The following is a 16,274-nucleotide window of genomic DNA, read 5'->3' on the forward strand; positions in this document are numbered from 1 at the left end:
AGGTGTGTTATCATGGGTGTACTGAAGTCATGCTACCTAGGGATGCTGGAAGGGTGACCTGGCGCACAGCATTGCAATTTTCACACAAAGGAAAGCTGAAACTGAGCAGAAAACATCAGTGCTGTCGAGTGGCTACATAAACTGGGACTTGAGGCTGTTGAATTTGGAGCTGCTTGTCTTGCAGGACATTTTGGGATCACGTTGTCCAGACTCTCTCTCCCTAAACCCCCGGGCAGACCTGGTGAAAGAATTGCTGCTTCCCCTGCAAGAAGTGATTTGCGTTTGCTCCACGCTTCGGTTTGAATTAAGATGCTTAAAGCATTACTGTTCTAAAGTAGGACCAGGACAGCCTGGAGGAAAGTCATTTAGGTGATTTGCCCTGTCAAATCGATGTGTGGATGATTACTGGATTGCTTTGGTTTGGTTTTGCTTTTAATTTTGTTTCTGGGTCCTTGCTTGTGAGCTCTGAATGTGCACACAGCTGCATATTAACATCCACCAGATCTATGGCTCAGCACCACTGAGCTGTAGGATGATGAAGTCTGTGTTAGCCAGTTTTTGGAAGTCCCTTTCTGCTCCGGTGACTTGGGCAAAGTGCCTTTCACTCTTCTTGTGCTTTAAAAAATAGGAGCTATGAAATAACCTAACCACAGAGGAATGAGAACAGGTTATTTCATGTATGACCGTGTATTGAATTCAACCCAAAAAAGCGTTTATGGATTGGAAAGCCAGAGTTTCACATTCTTGAGCCATGGTGCACAATCCATGATGCAGCTGCAGTAGGATTTAGAGCCGAGGCAAGTGCTGTTTGCTCAGGGAAGTGCTATTTGCTCAGAAGAGGTTGCTGTTGGTTACAGACAGGATGTCTATGCCTGAAGCTGGACGTTGTGTTTAAACATTGCAGAATCTAGGCCTGAGGGAATTACGTTGTCAGCTCCAAAAATTGGAATTTTGCTCTTTGGCTTTAGGTTAAAGACCCACAAGAAGTAGATGTGTTAGGGGAGGAAAAAAAAAAAGCTGAGAGCACCTGTAGATGTTTTATCACCTACATAGGATAGGAATCCTCTCAGGATTACACTGAAACACAGCATAGCTCTGTTAGTGCTGTGAGGAGAGGAACTCCCACTCTAGTACTCTGCCTTTTGTCCCAGTGGTTGTAAACAAATGCTCTTTGTCTTTCCACAGACCTTATTTTGAACTCAAGGCGAAGTACTACGTCCAGCTAGAGGTACGTGCTTCGTTCAGATCCACCTGAGCCTATTTACTGCCTGTAGTAAATATTGAAAGTGCATACCAAGTGCTACAGGAATAACTGTGTTGCATGTCTGTACACGACCAATTCCATTCCAAACCTCTTATCTTCAACAATTTGCTATGCACATTTTAAAGATAAAAGACATTTTGTTTCCTTGTGTGCAGTAAAAGTGCTCCAACTCTGTTTGAGCCCTGCTGCTCATCTTCAGAGCTGAACAAAAACACTGTGTGACTGTCTTTGCTTCTCCTCTCTGGATTTCCCCCGCCCCGTGTTCCATGCACTGGGCTGCTCATAGTACTCAGACGTTACTCAGGGGTGAATTTCAGGTTCTGGAAGAAGTGGGATGTCAAGCCCATGGCCTGGGACGTGGAGCCCATCCAGCTTCAGGGGGTGCCAGGCCTGTGAGGTGGAGCTGCATGCTGTGTGTCCACGTTGATCATGGCAAAAGCACATCTAATACCTGTCTCCCTTGTTAGCAACTGAAGAAAACAGTGGATGACCTGCAGGCAAAACTCTCCCTGGCGAAGGGGGAGTATAAGACTGCCTTGAAAAACCTGGAGATGATCTCAGATGAGATCCATGAGAGGAGACGGTCCACTGCCATGGGGCCCCGAGGATGTGGTGTGGGTGCTGAAGGAAGCAATACATCTGTGGAAGACCTGTCAGCAAGTAAACTGGAGTCAGACAGCGTCTCGAGTGAGTACAGAGCGCTCCTGTGCCTGGGAATATCCCATGGGCATTGTAAGAAATGTTGAAATTAGTTGGCTGTTGTGTGACTGGTGAACTTACCGTACCAGTTACTGCAGGAGTTTGTATTCTTCAACAGCCAGTTATCAAGGGGAAGATGTATGAGCTGAATGTGTTCGGTTTCCTTTTGTCCTGGCTCTGGGTGGAAGTGGATAGATTGATATTCCATGTAGCCCCATTTTTTCTTCCCTCCTGGACACTTCCTCCCCTTCTTGGTGCAGAAAGTCTTTTTTTTTTGCTATCCTGTCCCACCAATCCCAGTTTGATCTGCGTTTCAGCTCTATTTCTGCAGGGAAAAGTCTAAATCAGGACCGCAGGAGTTCAAAATTTCACAACCCTAGAGCCCCCCCCCCCCCCCATGTACTTTGGAGCTGGGACCTTCCTGGCACAGCAAACAACTTTGGTGTCTGGGCCAGCTGGAACGATGTGGTTTCAGCACGGCTTCTGAATTCCCTCAAGTCCCTAGGTTGTGTCCCCATGAGTGAGACGGGGATTGGCTCTTGGGATGCCCACGGGTGTGCCTTCAGCATGCAGAAGGCCTCCCCGGAGACGTAGGTGTAACAGAGTCGAGGGTTTCCTTTCAGGGGCAGCGTGGTACAGGTGGAAGGACTCCAGGTTGTGTCCAGTGCCAGCATAAAACCGGGGTATGGCAGGGCAGGGCTAGCAGCCTGCCAGGCACAAAAACCAAAATAGCCACGAAAGGTTAAGCTCTCACATTGCAACGTGGCAAGCTTCCACCGAGGCCCTTTTATATGTTTTATATGTGGTTTCTGTCTGCTGGAGTTCAATAAAGCAGCATCAGCAAGGGTTTTTCTGCCCTAGCAGATGCTCCTATGGGGCACGGTAAGCTCGGATGGTAATAAATAAGCTATAGGTACACTTTTGGTTGCTGTAGACTAGCTGGTGTCAGTGCTCCTGGCCAAGCAGAGGACTCCTGTAATGGGAAACATCTCTTTTACCCTACCTTCTTTGCCTTCACGCCCCTGCAGTTACCTGTATTGCTTCCTACGTGTCGATAAAACACAGCAAGTGACAAGAGAGGCCACGTTGTGGTCTTGGATTTGACATCTAAAAGCAAAACAATAAAATCCAAACCACAACAAACCATCTCTGAGAACGAAATGCCACGGAAGTGGGCTCAGGAAGGTGGAGAACGTTGGTCATCAGCTTTGTGCTTTTGAAGCCTTTTTGGTCACTTCTGCAATGTGTAAATGCAGCCCTGCAATCTGAACGTGCAGTGGAAAGAGGCTGCACATCTCTGAAGTAAACCCAGTGGCAGCTGCCTCCATCTGCACCCTTTGTGTCCGAGGGGTGTGTAGGGATAACGGGGGGACTGCTTGGGAAGATTTCCTTTGCTCCTGCTCTTCTCTCGAGTTGGGTCTGAGCCTCTCTGACAGCAGGAGTGGCGAGGAGATGTAACTGAAAATAACCTCAGGGCATCATAAATGTCTTGCTATTTCTGGGACTTCTTCAGGCCGGTGTGATTCCAGCACACGTTTTGAGGCTGATGCACGTAAGAAACCTTCTGACCCCAGTGAGACTCCTGGGGTGCAGAAAGCCTTTGGTTCACAGGTCCCCATCCTGCAGTGAGCCGAGACTGAAAAATGTTGTTTTTTAGCAAAATCTGCACCCTGTATCTAGTACAAAACAGAATTTTCATTAGTCAATTCCTCCTCCTGTTGCGAGCAGCTTAATCTAGTCGGTTTGGGGTTGCTTTGCTTTAGGTAGAGTCCAGGTAGGAGCAAACATGATCAGGGAGAATGATGCAGGCGAGGTTTGTTGTTGTTGTTTTAACTTGTTGTTGTGTAGTGCTCCATCCAAAAAGAAATATTAAGAGCTTATGTTGGATTTTTAACTGCAAAAGCGGGAAGATAAGGTGGAGGCAGTCTGCCTTCTAATTAGGGAACAGGTTTGCTAATGGGAATGTTTCCTTCACCGTTGCAGTGGCTTCCGAAGTGTTTGAGGATGACAACGGCAGCAGCTTTGTATCCGAAGAAGACTCAGAAACTCAGTCGGTGTCCAGCTTCAGCTCCGGCCCCACCAGCCCCTGTGAGGTGCCCACTCAGTTTCCTCCTGCCACGCGACCTGGGAGCTTGGATCTGCCCAGCCCCGTCTCCCTCTCCGAGTTCGGGATGATCTTCCCCGTCCTCGGCCCCCGAAGCGAGTGCAGCGGCGCATCGTCCCCCGAATGCGAAGCCGAAAGAGGTACGCACAGCTGGATACGGCCTGGGCCCATGCTTTTCAGCTTTATAAAGGGAGCAGGAAAACCCTCTCAGCTCCCCTAGGCATGTCGCAAGCTCGCTGAGCTCTGACCCTCTGGCTGCTTCCTTGGGGAAGGCAGTTCCTGAAGGCCCTGCATCCCTGTTAAGTGACACCTAAATGCTCTCACTGTTCTCCTGCTGGCTGCGCAGCTTCCCCAGGTTTGCCTCAGTGCAGCAGAGGGGCTCGAGGTTCCTCAGAGAATCAGTGAGCAGTGGGATTCCGATGGTACACTTATTTTAAGGAAAATTTGAGTTTAATTTTTAATTCCTTTTCCTGCTTGCTGAAATTCCTGCTTTTCAGAGGGGGGGAAAAATACCAAATAAGGTGCCAAAAGGAACCACTTGCAGGCTTTGCAAGCCCTTGCTGACGTATTCAGACTAGAGGATTACAGCTGCTCTTGTGTACTCCAACCTAAACCTGTTCATGCTGTAACTGATGCAGTGCACAAGATGAGCACGGCTTGGAAGGCCAACTCCAGTTTTAAGGCATCTTGCTCCTGCTCCTATATTTTTCCGTGCTTTGGCAAAGGAAGCTGTGGAGGGACCCGCTTGAGCCTTTAAATTGCTCAGAATGAAATCAGGATTTAACATCGAGTTTAATCCTTTCTTTGCAGGGGATAGGGCAGAAGGGGCTGAGAACAAGACAAGCGACAGAGTGAACAAGAATAGGAGCAGCAACAGGAGCAGCTCCGCTGAGGGGCTGGCTTTGGATAACCGAATGAAGCAGCTCTCCCTTCAGTGCATGAAAATCAAAGAGGGAATATGCGCGGGCAGAAAAGCTGCCCAGATTGGCTGAGTCCTCCTTGTGCCCTGTCCTGGTTTAATGGGAGTATAAATATTTATACATGAACTTCTAAGTGTTTGAAGAACATTGTGCCAATAATATATGCCAAATCTTAAGCGTTTACTCTGAGAATTTGAAACTGCACTAAGAAGTCTAATGGATGTGGAGGGCTGAAGTTTTTATTCAGTAAATCCTTTGTAGGCCAGACAAGTTATCAAATGGTAAGCTGCGCCCCTATTTCACTGACTTTGTAAAATTGTTTTGTAGCAGCCTGGCTGAAGCAATAACTAGCAATGTTCCCGTGTAAATTCATGCCAGTAGGGGGTCTGAAATTCAAGCCAGACGTTTGCAGAGAGCAGTTTGGCTTCAGTTTTGTAGAATGAAATGCTCTTTAGATACAGCGGATCTCTTGAGTATCAGTGGCATATTCTTTAAACATCTGTATTTGTCTGTATTACGCTGAAGCTGTAGAGATATTTTGTGTACAGGAAAGCTGCATGTGTGGGTCTAAAAGCCTTCACTCTTCCTTTGGTGCTCACAGAAAGGATAAAGATCGGTCGTGCCCTATAAAAACCGGCGTAAGAGCAGCGATGGGCCCTTTCTAGCCACCTTCCTGAGTCTGGCGGGGACTCTGAGGGTGATCCAGTGACCAAAAGAGTTGATTGGCCCCTCGCCCTCCCCCTCCCCTGCGAAGTGAAGTATTATTTTTCAGCACTTTAAGTGTTATTGCTCGGAAATGGGAGTGATGGATGTTTTCGGGACAGTTCCGACAAGGGGTTCATCCTTCAAATATGCATGAAGAAAAAAAAGAGTTGCCAGTGTAGATTGACGATGTGTTCTTAAATTGCTCCGTAGGTTGTACTGTGTGGGGTTTTATAACTGTTAAAAGGACTTGAGGTTTTAGTATGCCCTAGAGAAAGTGTTCAATAAAACTAGAAAGGGCACGGGCATGTTTTGCCAGCAGCTGTTAGGCAGTAGTAGTGTCTGGTAATTATGCTAATAAGTGGTAGTAAAAAATCCTAGGACTCTTCAGTTTTGGTGGCTAAGCATTTCTGAAAGCACCATTTTATCTAAAATGTCCGTTTCTATTGTTAATTTGATGGGAATTTTAGTATTGCCCAAAGTATTTTCTATTCTATGTTTTTGCAGTCCTGTTGTATTTTGTCCTTGCCACAGCTTGTGTATCTATTCTCCAAGTTAATGTAAAATTCTTCACACTACAGTAAACATTTTTGTTTTCCACATTTCATTTTGAGTTTGTGCAAGCTAAGTGTTTCTCAGCCAAATCCTTTCCCACAGCAAGCTTAGTCTTTAAAGGATGTGCAGAACCACAGGTAAAGAACCCCGTTTCCATAAAAATTCGATTCAACACATTGTAGCTGTTAAACTCACAGTGGCAGTGAATATGAGCATTTACATGGTCCAAAGACCATTGGCAGCATTTCCCAGCCCAATACGTGGTTAGGAAAAAGAAGACTGGTTCCAGCTTCTGCTGTGAGCATTGCTTGGGGAAAAGCTGGGACTGCCAGCGTTAAATATGAGATGAAAAGCAGAAGCACAGTGTCACACTATTAAATGTCTCACTTAAAATTTCATAACTAAGCTACTGTCCGCATTGAATACAGATAGAGAAACCAATGGAGGAACTTGAGGCTGAATATCTATTTTTGTACACCTGCCAGTCAACCTCTAATACACTTGAGGTTTTTTTCTAAGCCTCTTGCTATCAAATTTCCTCCTAGTGCCAGTTCTGACTGGAAACCCAAAGACCCTGCGCTTGTGTAATGAATAACCTTATGTTCAGCAGGATATGAGAATGTTGCATGTGCTGCCTTGTGTATGTCATGGTGGGGTTCAGTTCCCAGCAGATGAAAGCCACTGATCAGAAACGTGGCAGGGTGTGGGACCCAACAAACCCTTCCTGTTACACTGTGTTTCTCCAGTATTTGTTCAAAGATCTTGCTCCAGCCGCCTTCTTCAGCAACCCCAGTGCTCAGCAGGTAAATTACACTCCAGTTGTGCAAGCAAGCAGGCACGACAGCGTGTCTAATAAATTAATGGAAAACTCATTTTATTTTAAACTCCATAAAAGGCATAATTATAAATATGACAAACTTAAATGAACATACATCACTGTGGAGTACAGGCAAACGAACAAGCTTTCTCTGGTTACTGTTTGTAGGAATTCTTGATGTATTCTGAAGTGTAACATGATGGTAGCCACCTTTATGGGTATAAAAATAAGCCTCTGGTGTATCAAAGTATACGTGATCAGTGAGAATGTATAAAGCAAAATTTAATCTAGGCCTTTTACTACTCTTTGGTATTATCACACAACTTCAATGTCATTTTTTTCACTAAGTGATAAAAACCTCTGTTGTATGTACACAAACTTAATTCTAAGCAGCTGCTTGTTCAAACACCTTATGGTTCACATGGTCAAGTGCATAAAAATTACTGTACAAATAGTTTCATGAAACTTGCATCAGGAAACTAGGACTGAACCTCAGACTTGGGACAGATGACATAGTACATGGATGAATGATATCAAGTTTCTAACTCTTGGTAAGTCTTTGAAAATTGATGGATTAGATTAATGAAGGACTAACCCCATTCCTTCCTAACAAAACAAACAGATGTGTGTGCATGGGGGGGCATCTCACCCTGAGCTATAAACAGCAGCATATGGTGTTGTGTACGGAGCTCTAAGGTAGGATTTAAAAAAACAAAACAAAAAAACTCAGAAAAGATGTTTCAGCACATACACAAGGAGAACATCCAAACTTTTTAAAAGAGTAAGTCCAGTTATCCCTCAGCACCAATGATATTATGATATTATTATATTATATATTAATTAAAAAATAATTTCTTTATAGTAGCCTAAGTAAATCAAAGAAACGATAAATCCTCTTAAAGCCCCTTACAACAACTGCCTTTCGTTGTCATTTAGCTGCAGCTTAGACAGTTTACAACTGTACAGTATGTGACAACTTAGCAATACAGTCTGCTTGTTGGTCAATCAACTTTCTAAGGCTTTGTAGTTTAATCTTTAAAGGCTTTAAATGAATGTTTACAGGCAGAGAACACTTAATGGTCAAGAGTTGCATGAGTGGGAGTAAAGTAACATGACCAATGTACCCTCGTTACAATCTAAGCTGTTGTGCACCTATTTCAATTTTTGCCCACGCAGGCCTTGCTCTTTTCTAGAAGTATTTTCTGTGCAGCATTTCCCAGCTTGACTCAATCTAGTATTGTCATTACAGATCAAAAATGACAACTGATGTAGGGGAAAGAAGAGCTTAACTTACATCTTGAGCTGAGGCTGCACTAAAACTTAAGGAGCAGTTTAATCTCTGATTATTTTTCTAGATTTGCAGAAAAAAGTGATAAAGTATGCATTTGACAGAAAATATCAGAAGTAATCGTGACTAATTTCCTAATAAAAAATGGCAAAAAATAATATTGTAGAAGTGATTTGCCACAACCAGAACTGGCAGAGACCAAACTTTACAAGAATAGCTTGTGTATTTCTTTTGAGATGCTCCACATGAATGTTTTGTCCTACCTGTGAAAGGAAATGTACGGTGATGGGATTCTACCAACTCTGCAGGTACAGTATTCGAACAGGACTTGTCTTAAAAAGGACAGTGATACTGAACTTAAATCCTGTGTATTTATGGGCCTAAACCCAATGCACTGACTGTACTGTGTATGTACAAACTGTTACTGTGTCTGGATAGAGACAGCTTTGTCTAGTATTCCTTGCTTTTGCTTCAGTACAATATGGAAGCTGAGCCTTGCATGTGTATTTCATCCAACATAAGCTTTGGCACTAGCTTGTGCTTGGAGAGAGAAACAAAAAAGGGGAGGGGACAACTTCCTACAGAGCAGAAACAGACTACAAAAGAAAATCAGGTTTTACTGCAGACAAGATATGAGCTTGATCTCAAACAGCAGAGGACATGCAAAAACTTAGTTCTGGCATCTGCCTTTTATACAGTCAAGAATATATTATTTAGACTTCGTAACTACCTCTAACTTCATAGGTGTTAAAAATAGATGCAATATATTCTGGTTTAGCCTGTGCTAAGATTTATATTTTCCTCTATAAATCTGTGCTAAGTGAAATTTTAATTTTGTAGAGAGGAAGTAGTCCTTGGCACAACTGCCTACTCCCAAAAGCCAAGGATAACCAAAAAGGACTTGCTTTTTGCTCATCTTGTGCCCATACAATTTCCTGTGTTGATTCATTGCAATAATCATCAGAATCTTCCCTGCAAAAGAAGGTAAGTCACACTGTGACAAACTTGTCACAAAGCCCAGACAGTCTTTGAGAAAAGTGCAGTCTAAAGACATGTTTTCAGTGTCCTTTGAAAGCTAGGCAGTTGTTAAAAAGCTGTCCAATGAAGGAGATGAAACAAAAAGGGACTTACTTTATGGAGAAGGTAAATAGCAGACTCCCAGGAAAGTGACTTGAGGCCACAGATATTTCTTGTTCTCCTGTACTACGTGCTTGCTTTCCTAATGAACAAATCTTATTTTTTAGAGCACAGGTACTATTTAAGTAACATCTTTTTGGTCAAAAAACTGCCAGGTAAACCTGAATGGCAAAGAACTTCCTATGGCTGTTTTAAAAGTACCCTCTCCTCTTGTCACATAGAGTTTTTCCTGTCATTTGTTTAAAAAAAAGTTAACCTTTAAATCCTTTTCAGATATTTATATTTTTATATATATCTTACAGGCTAGAGATAGAGCAGATATAGTAGACTTTACTTTTTTTTTCCTCCCCTGGAGTAATTCCACTTCCACTATTTTCTTAGGAACTTGAACCTTATTTCTATTGATGGCATGGGTTAAGTGCTACCTTTTATTCATCAGTTTCAATTTAAAAATGACCCTTCCTATGCAGGCCAAGTATTTGGAAAGAAGTGCTTTATCCTTGTTATTTTTGTTAGGATGCTGATGGGAGGGAGTGAACTACCCCCTAGCACCAGTGAGACTACTTCAGTAGATACAGAGAATCTTACAGTGCACCTCCAGCTGAAAACATTTCACGTCTAATAAGTGAATGGCATGCTCTGCTCTCTGTACACGACTATTGGTTAACTTTTGATTTTAGTGCTGACTGTGATCAGGCTAGGTTTTGCAGCTAGTAGGAAGAAAACCATACAGTACCTTGTGTTAGGATATGTATTAAAGTAATACTAATACAAAATAACAGCTCTTAAAGCACATGTCATATGGGTGAATCCATTGCTCCTCTTCTAGAAATAGCTGAAGCTGGAATCTTCCTTATCTTTTACTTCTATGTACACACTCTAGATAAGCTGAACATGTTAGAGGCAGCCTGGACAACATGCTCAGCAGTAGTAAGTTCACATTGAAATGTGAGAGCTACTTCAGTGCTGAAAACATTCAAGACATTCAGTACAAATAGCAATCAATACATATTTGGTCCTGAGGCTGAATAAGCAGAATGCACAATAACATTTTCCTAGATGTTTAGTTTTAAGAATGATATCCTAAACCCATAGGCCCTATATTTCAGGAGAAGTGAATTTCAGTGTTAATTTTTCTCTTACATAGACCCACTATATTTTGATTTGAAATGTAGAAAAATTCCAGTAAATTATGTCCTGCCAGTTCATTTGAACGTAAGCATTTTAGCCTGCTCACAGGCCTATTGAACAGTGCTCACTCTCATACCATAGCAGCAAAAACCACAGCTGTCTACCACAATTAATCAGCAAATGGGTGACTCCATGCTTTTGGCTATGACTTATGCATAAAATAAAATTGCGTTCTTTGTGTAGTAAGAGTTATTCACCTCTTCACAGGCTGTAGGACAGGACAAAATGACTTCTTGAAAGAGTAGTGCACAAGTCTGTCTCCTTACTGAAGCTGTGATACTTTAAGAGGAGTAGTACTGTTGAAATCTAAGAAAAAAGGACCCTCTTGTTGAGGCAAGAATGTGGTGGGGATAATGTTGTAAACTCCAGCAAGTATGTTTTCCACTTCCAAGTAGCAAAATCCACACCTACGATAAAAGAAGTGACCCGTTATAAGATCTGAAATGTTTCAGACTGCTAACACTTCATTGAATGAACTATTATTACCTGTAGTCACCGCTGCTCTTCTTCTGAAAGCCATAGGAACCAGGATCTCCTACTGTTGAGACTGTGACAAGTTCAAAGCCAACACTGTATTGCCTGCAAGTAAAGTGACATTTTAGTCATTTGGGTCACCAGGACTACCATAAGGAGAGCAATTTTTGTTAAAAAAAAAAAAAAAAAAAAAAAAGAACCAAAAAACACTGCATAGTACAGCTGGAACACATTTTAAAGTTTTGTAACATTTGTGACAGAACTGCTAATGAAAATTACCACAACACGACTGCACAGTTTGGAGGAAGACACGCACATCCATTTCAGAGCTGTACTCCATGGAAAATTACTGCTAGTTTTGTCTCTGCACCAAAACAGCCTTCAAGTGGTTAAGCTTGTGGTGACATATTTCTGTGCTGAGTGGCACAGATCCTGGGCTGTGATCTGATCACTGTCAGAGGAATGGGAATGTTGGTCATCTCAGCAGAACTTCTCATGTTGCGTTACAACTTGGGACAATTTGTCTACTACATCTTAATACATGCAACAGGCACAGCTGGCCCTGTCATTCAAAGTGCCCAAGAACAAACTAAAAATGCAGAAAATGCATACAGAAAAAGAAATGCTTCATTAGTGGAGCAGGAGAGCCACACCTTCATAGAAACACATCTGTACTCATCTTCATTTCACAAGAGGAGTTTCCTCAAAAGGGGAGGAAAAAGATGTGCTGCTATTTCACAGTGTACAGCTTTGCAAAAAAAAAAAAAAAAGACGAAAGAACCATCACAACACTTGACTGCACGTTAAGAGATACATTGCTAGTTAGAAGCTCCGTATGCTGGCATTTTGAGGTAGAGAATGAATTTTGCTGTAGGAATTTGACCTGCATAACCTCAGTAGTCAGAATACCAGTTATGAGAAAACATTATTTAAAAAAAAACAAAACATACTGACACTACTTTGTGTGCAAATGGGGCTGTGAGGGTCAAAAGCTTTGAGCTACGTTTATAAGTTAAGCCTATTTTATGTTCTGCTTTCTCAAATCTCCCCTCCAACTCTCAGTCCTCTTAAGCCCTTCCAGGAACAGGACGCAGTAGTTGATACAGGTATATTCTACCAGAGCAACAGCTGAGTGCCCATAAACTTATAAATATCACTTGCAACACCAGGGAGAAGCTTTTAATGTGAAAGATACTCCACAGGGCACTGACATCCATTTTTTCCTCCTGATCTGCAGGTCGCAGAGTTAATGCACTTTCAGAGCTCAAGCTACTGCCCAGGCCATTATTTAAGAACCCCTTAAGTTAGTGTTTAGTATCCTGCATATTAGCTCTGCTATAAAAGAAAAGGAAGTATGATCATAACATAATTATATGAGGAAACAAGTCCTTTGTACCCTCTTCCCTACTCTGCGAGACCTAGCTCTGCTCAGACCCCAGAACTAAAACGAAAGAAGACTCCTGCTTTTCCTGTACATCAAGGATTTCCTTCGTAGCAAAAAATGGAAGTTTAAATTGCTACTGCTGGTGAAGCTAGAAACAAATAGTATTATTTATCTGAGCTGCCTCCTGGATCTCGTCTTCTGGGTTTTCAGGGCACTTCCCACCCGCTCCTTGGAAAATACTGACCACACTTGTCCACAGCACATAATACTCCCACTGTGTTGGTACATGCTTATTCTACAAACCTTGGTCCACGTAGTTCAATTAGTAATGGCCCACTCTTGTCCATCTGGAACTGATAAATGGGGTTATTTTTGTAGCTGTCTCTGAAGTTTCCACATCCTCCAGCACTGTGACCTTTCCATTGTCCATTAACCTAAGAAATGAGAAATACAGAAATGTTTATATCCTGAGGGTTTGTGTGTATAGAAAAGCAATATAAGACTAGAAAATCCTCTCAGTTCAGATGTCACTGATTGAAGGAATCTCTGTATTTTTATTTTTATTTTTTAAGTGTAAGTGAAATGCAGAATGTGTTAGCATTCAGAAAGTTTCACTGCAGTCCTCCACCTACCTCACTCAAAGCCTTCAATCCCTTGTAAAGGTAGGCTATTTCAGCTTACATTTAGTAACAGGACCCAGTGAATGTTTTTGACTATGAGCAATTGTATCTAAGGAAGAACCTGTATTCCCATCTATCCTGTATCTGCTTCAAGGTTTTTTGTTGTGTTTGGTTTGTCATGTTTTTGTTGTTGTTTCCCTCCTCTCCCAAAATCTCCTCTGTTGTACCAAATGAGAAGCAGAAACAGCGTAAGAGTGACAACATTGCTTGTGTTATAGCCTTTGCTTTGGAAATCACTCCTCCCACTACTAGTCCATTCACATCCATGCACTCTGAGAAACAGCACTGCAGGGACAAGAAAGGTATCCGTGAGGACAGATTCCAAAGGGACAAAGAAATACAAGAAAAAGCATGCTGCTCAGACGTGGAGAAAACAGGCCATCTGTTTGCGAGTTCCCCTGCTAGTCATTAAAGTGAAAGCTTAGACTTGCAAGACATGCCAGGCATTCGCACAAATTTATGGCTGAGATACATTCCTTGGATGTTACTTCCCTCCCCTTTCCGTCAAACCAGCAGGGAACAAGATTTTTTTCTTGTGATTTAGTTTTTCTGCTCGCTGTCCAAAAACCAGCTCAGCTGGACTTTGCTCCAGGAGCCCCACTACAGCTAGGCTAGTGCCAGAGGTTGACCTCTCAATTTTAGTATGAGATATCTAACAGAGCTTCCTTTTGCTGGCAAACTGTGAATTAGTTATCTGCTTGTTTTTAACTGCGGTAACTACTAAACAAATAACAAGTAAGCATTAAAGAAAGGCAACTTGCTTTTTGCATGTAATCCTACAGATAGAACATGCTTTTTGGTTGAAGACTAGACACAGCTTCAAATAATTAACAGGTTTCCACATACTTAATTCTCTCTTTAAACATGTTACAACATCAAACAGATGACCTGCCTCAAACAGCTGTGTCACCTTCAGTGTGTTTTTGCCTTCTTAAACCATTCTCCCAACTCAGTTTTTAAGAGCTAGAAGTGACAATTTTCTGCACTGAGTGTTCACATTGTTCCCAGGAATCTCTCGAGCCACTCACTACTCTCCCAAACAAGCTAGATTCAAGGGGCTGTTACAAAACACTGTCCAAACTTAAGAGCCTAGCTGCAAGATGGTATGGTGCCTTGGCTACATGAAGCAACATAATCCTCAACTTCAGGCACAAGCATCCTAGAAAATGGACCGTTCCACTGTGGCTCAGCGTAGCCCCGTTTCTCTTTTCCTGAAGACACTGCTTCTTTGCACAGAAAACTTCTGTCTATATTAGGATTTCCCAGGGTACGTACAGATCAAGTAGAGAGATGAAAGTTAACAGCTGGTAATTTATTCTTTCTTGAGGATGAAATTGCTAATACCAGGTATAGCTCTGAAAATAAACATCATCCTGTGATCTCCTGTCTATATTTATACCTCAGCTGAACGCATAACTGCAGCTCATGTTAACATCTGAAATACTACCAGCAGCCGGCCCCCAAACCGCCTGGGCTTCTTGCTAGTTTTAGTCAAGTTTTTTGCTCTTGCCCCCGCTGCTCTACTCTTAGGGACCATTTCTATATGAAACGTACCATCCATATATCACCTCATTCCTATTTTGCAGTGCAACTGCTTATCCCAGTGATTAAAGACTTTCGAGATGCCTTAGCAAAATTGAAGACCAGTAAAGTATCATGATATTGCCATGCTAAGTCCATTTGTCACAGTCTTGGTATTGGTGCTTTTACTTTGCCATTGCTGATTTTGCCCCGTCATGCCAAGAATTTTTCAAGAAAACCATGCACTTCTAACAAAGGAAAACGAGTGACATTCTTGGCTGAGTTTTTACTCTACAGTAGCATTGGCACAATCTGATCTCCGCACAATAATTGCATATTAGGGTACAGGCTGTTACTCCAAAGGTCTGCCTATTCTACAAAGGTTTTATAGTACTATCTGCACTGGTACAGCTGTAACACTACTACAAAGATGGAGTTTACGTACCAAATAGGATTTTTATGCCGATAAAAGTTAAGCAACTATTCTTACAGAGTGGTGTGAACAGAGTGAGTCAACCACCCAAGGCTTTTATGTTGGTACGAACAATACCTAAAGAGCAGCTTTGGCATGTTATATATAACAAAAGTACAGGATTGGTGTTATACTAGGTATGCTCAGATTACTTAGATTAAGCTTCAGTTGACCTCGCTAAGAAGTTTTGTTTGCAAGACAATAGCCTAAGCTGGCATTTCTGGGCATTAGTGTAAAAATGTATTTAGAAACCTTACATATCTCACATATGGAAAAGCCAAAACAGAATTATATACAGTGACCCATAAAAGAAAATATTTCTTTACCCGTTTGGAAATGGTGTAAGGTGTAGGAATCTTGGAAAAGGTAAACTTGCACAAGGAATACACCTGTGTTGTAAAAGCAGAAGTTGGTTATGCATTCATCTGGCACTTTTCACATGAAATCATAACATATTAGAAAAGAAAAAAAAAGGAAAATTGCCTACACACGCAGTTTTTAGATAGTTGTTCACTTTACGTGCTTTGAAAAATCACCACAAAAGGAAATGCAGCTTTAATACTTGGGTAAGAAGGATGGAGGTCATTGGAGCCCATCTCTAATCAGAAGAGATCTCAGGGGAAAAGTAGTGGCTGACTGCCAAGGCAGGCGAGTCCTGTCCCTGTCCCCCAACTATATTGCATAGACACAATACATTGTCTTAACTACAGGGGAGAACATTATCAAGCACATTATTCAGTGGTTCTGCTCCATCATTCATAGCCTCCCTCAAAGTAACAATATCAACCCAAAAGCATTCTTGTTCATCAAATTAACAAATACATTACATTTTATGCTATAACTACTTACATTACATTACATTTGAAGCCAACAGTACGTACCCTGATGGTGTAATGGATAGTGTTTTGTTTCTCGTACTGGGACACCACTAAGGTAAACGTATGGGTCCCTGGAGAGGTCAACTTTATCTTGGTCAGATAATGGGGGCTGTTGATCCGAATACCATCAATATATGGAGGAGGATCAGCTGAAAAGGAAAAGGACTTTTTGCACATCAAAAAAATTC

The 16,274-nt window shown here is 42.1% G+C and overlaps 2 protein-coding genes across 4 annotated transcripts in view; one reads left to right on the forward strand and one right to left on the reverse strand.

The window, feature by feature from the left end:
- The window catches only part of SH3BP5 (SH3 domain binding protein 5), a 42,287-nt gene extending 35,991 nt beyond the window's left edge, over positions 1 to 6,296 (forward strand). Inside the window, exons 6-9 of the mRNA XM_032182676.1 lie at positions 1,186 to 1,228; positions 1,732 to 1,951; positions 3,947 to 4,207; positions 4,878 to 6,296. Of these exons, the coding sequence (XP_032038567.1) occupies positions 1,186 to 1,228; positions 1,732 to 1,951; positions 3,947 to 4,207; positions 4,878 to 5,059 (706 nt within the window). The 3' untranslated portion in view covers positions 5,060 to 6,296. The remainder of the gene's footprint in view (positions 1 to 1,185; positions 1,229 to 1,731; positions 1,952 to 3,946; positions 4,208 to 4,877) is intronic.
- Positions 6,297 to 7,092: 796 nt separating this feature from the next.
- CAPN7 (calpain 7) overlaps positions 7,093 to 16,274 on the reverse strand; it is a 31,260-nt gene continuing 22,078 nt past the window's right edge. For 2 of the 3 annotated variants that reach the window (XM_032182672.1, XM_032182674.1), the window contains 5 exons: positions 16,090 to 16,235; positions 15,535 to 15,597; positions 12,839 to 12,969; positions 11,164 to 11,256; positions 7,093 to 11,084 (listed from right to left, as the gene is read on the reverse strand). In XM_032182672.1, the coding sequence (XP_032038563.1) occupies positions 10,940 to 11,084; positions 11,164 to 11,256; positions 12,839 to 12,969; positions 15,535 to 15,597; positions 16,090 to 16,235 (578 nt within the window). In that variant the 3' untranslated portion in view covers positions 7,093 to 10,939. The remainder of the gene's footprint in view (positions 11,085 to 11,163; positions 11,257 to 12,838; positions 12,970 to 15,534; positions 15,598 to 16,089; positions 16,236 to 16,274) is intronic. The other variant, XM_032182675.1, reaches the window with a different exon arrangement.

Source organism: Aythya fuligula, chromosome 2, assembly GCF_009819795.1.
Source record: "Aythya fuligula isolate bAytFul2 chromosome 2, bAytFul2.pri, whole genome shotgun sequence".
Classification (NCBI taxonomy): Eukaryota; Metazoa; Chordata; class Aves; order Anseriformes; family Anatidae; genus Aythya; species Aythya fuligula.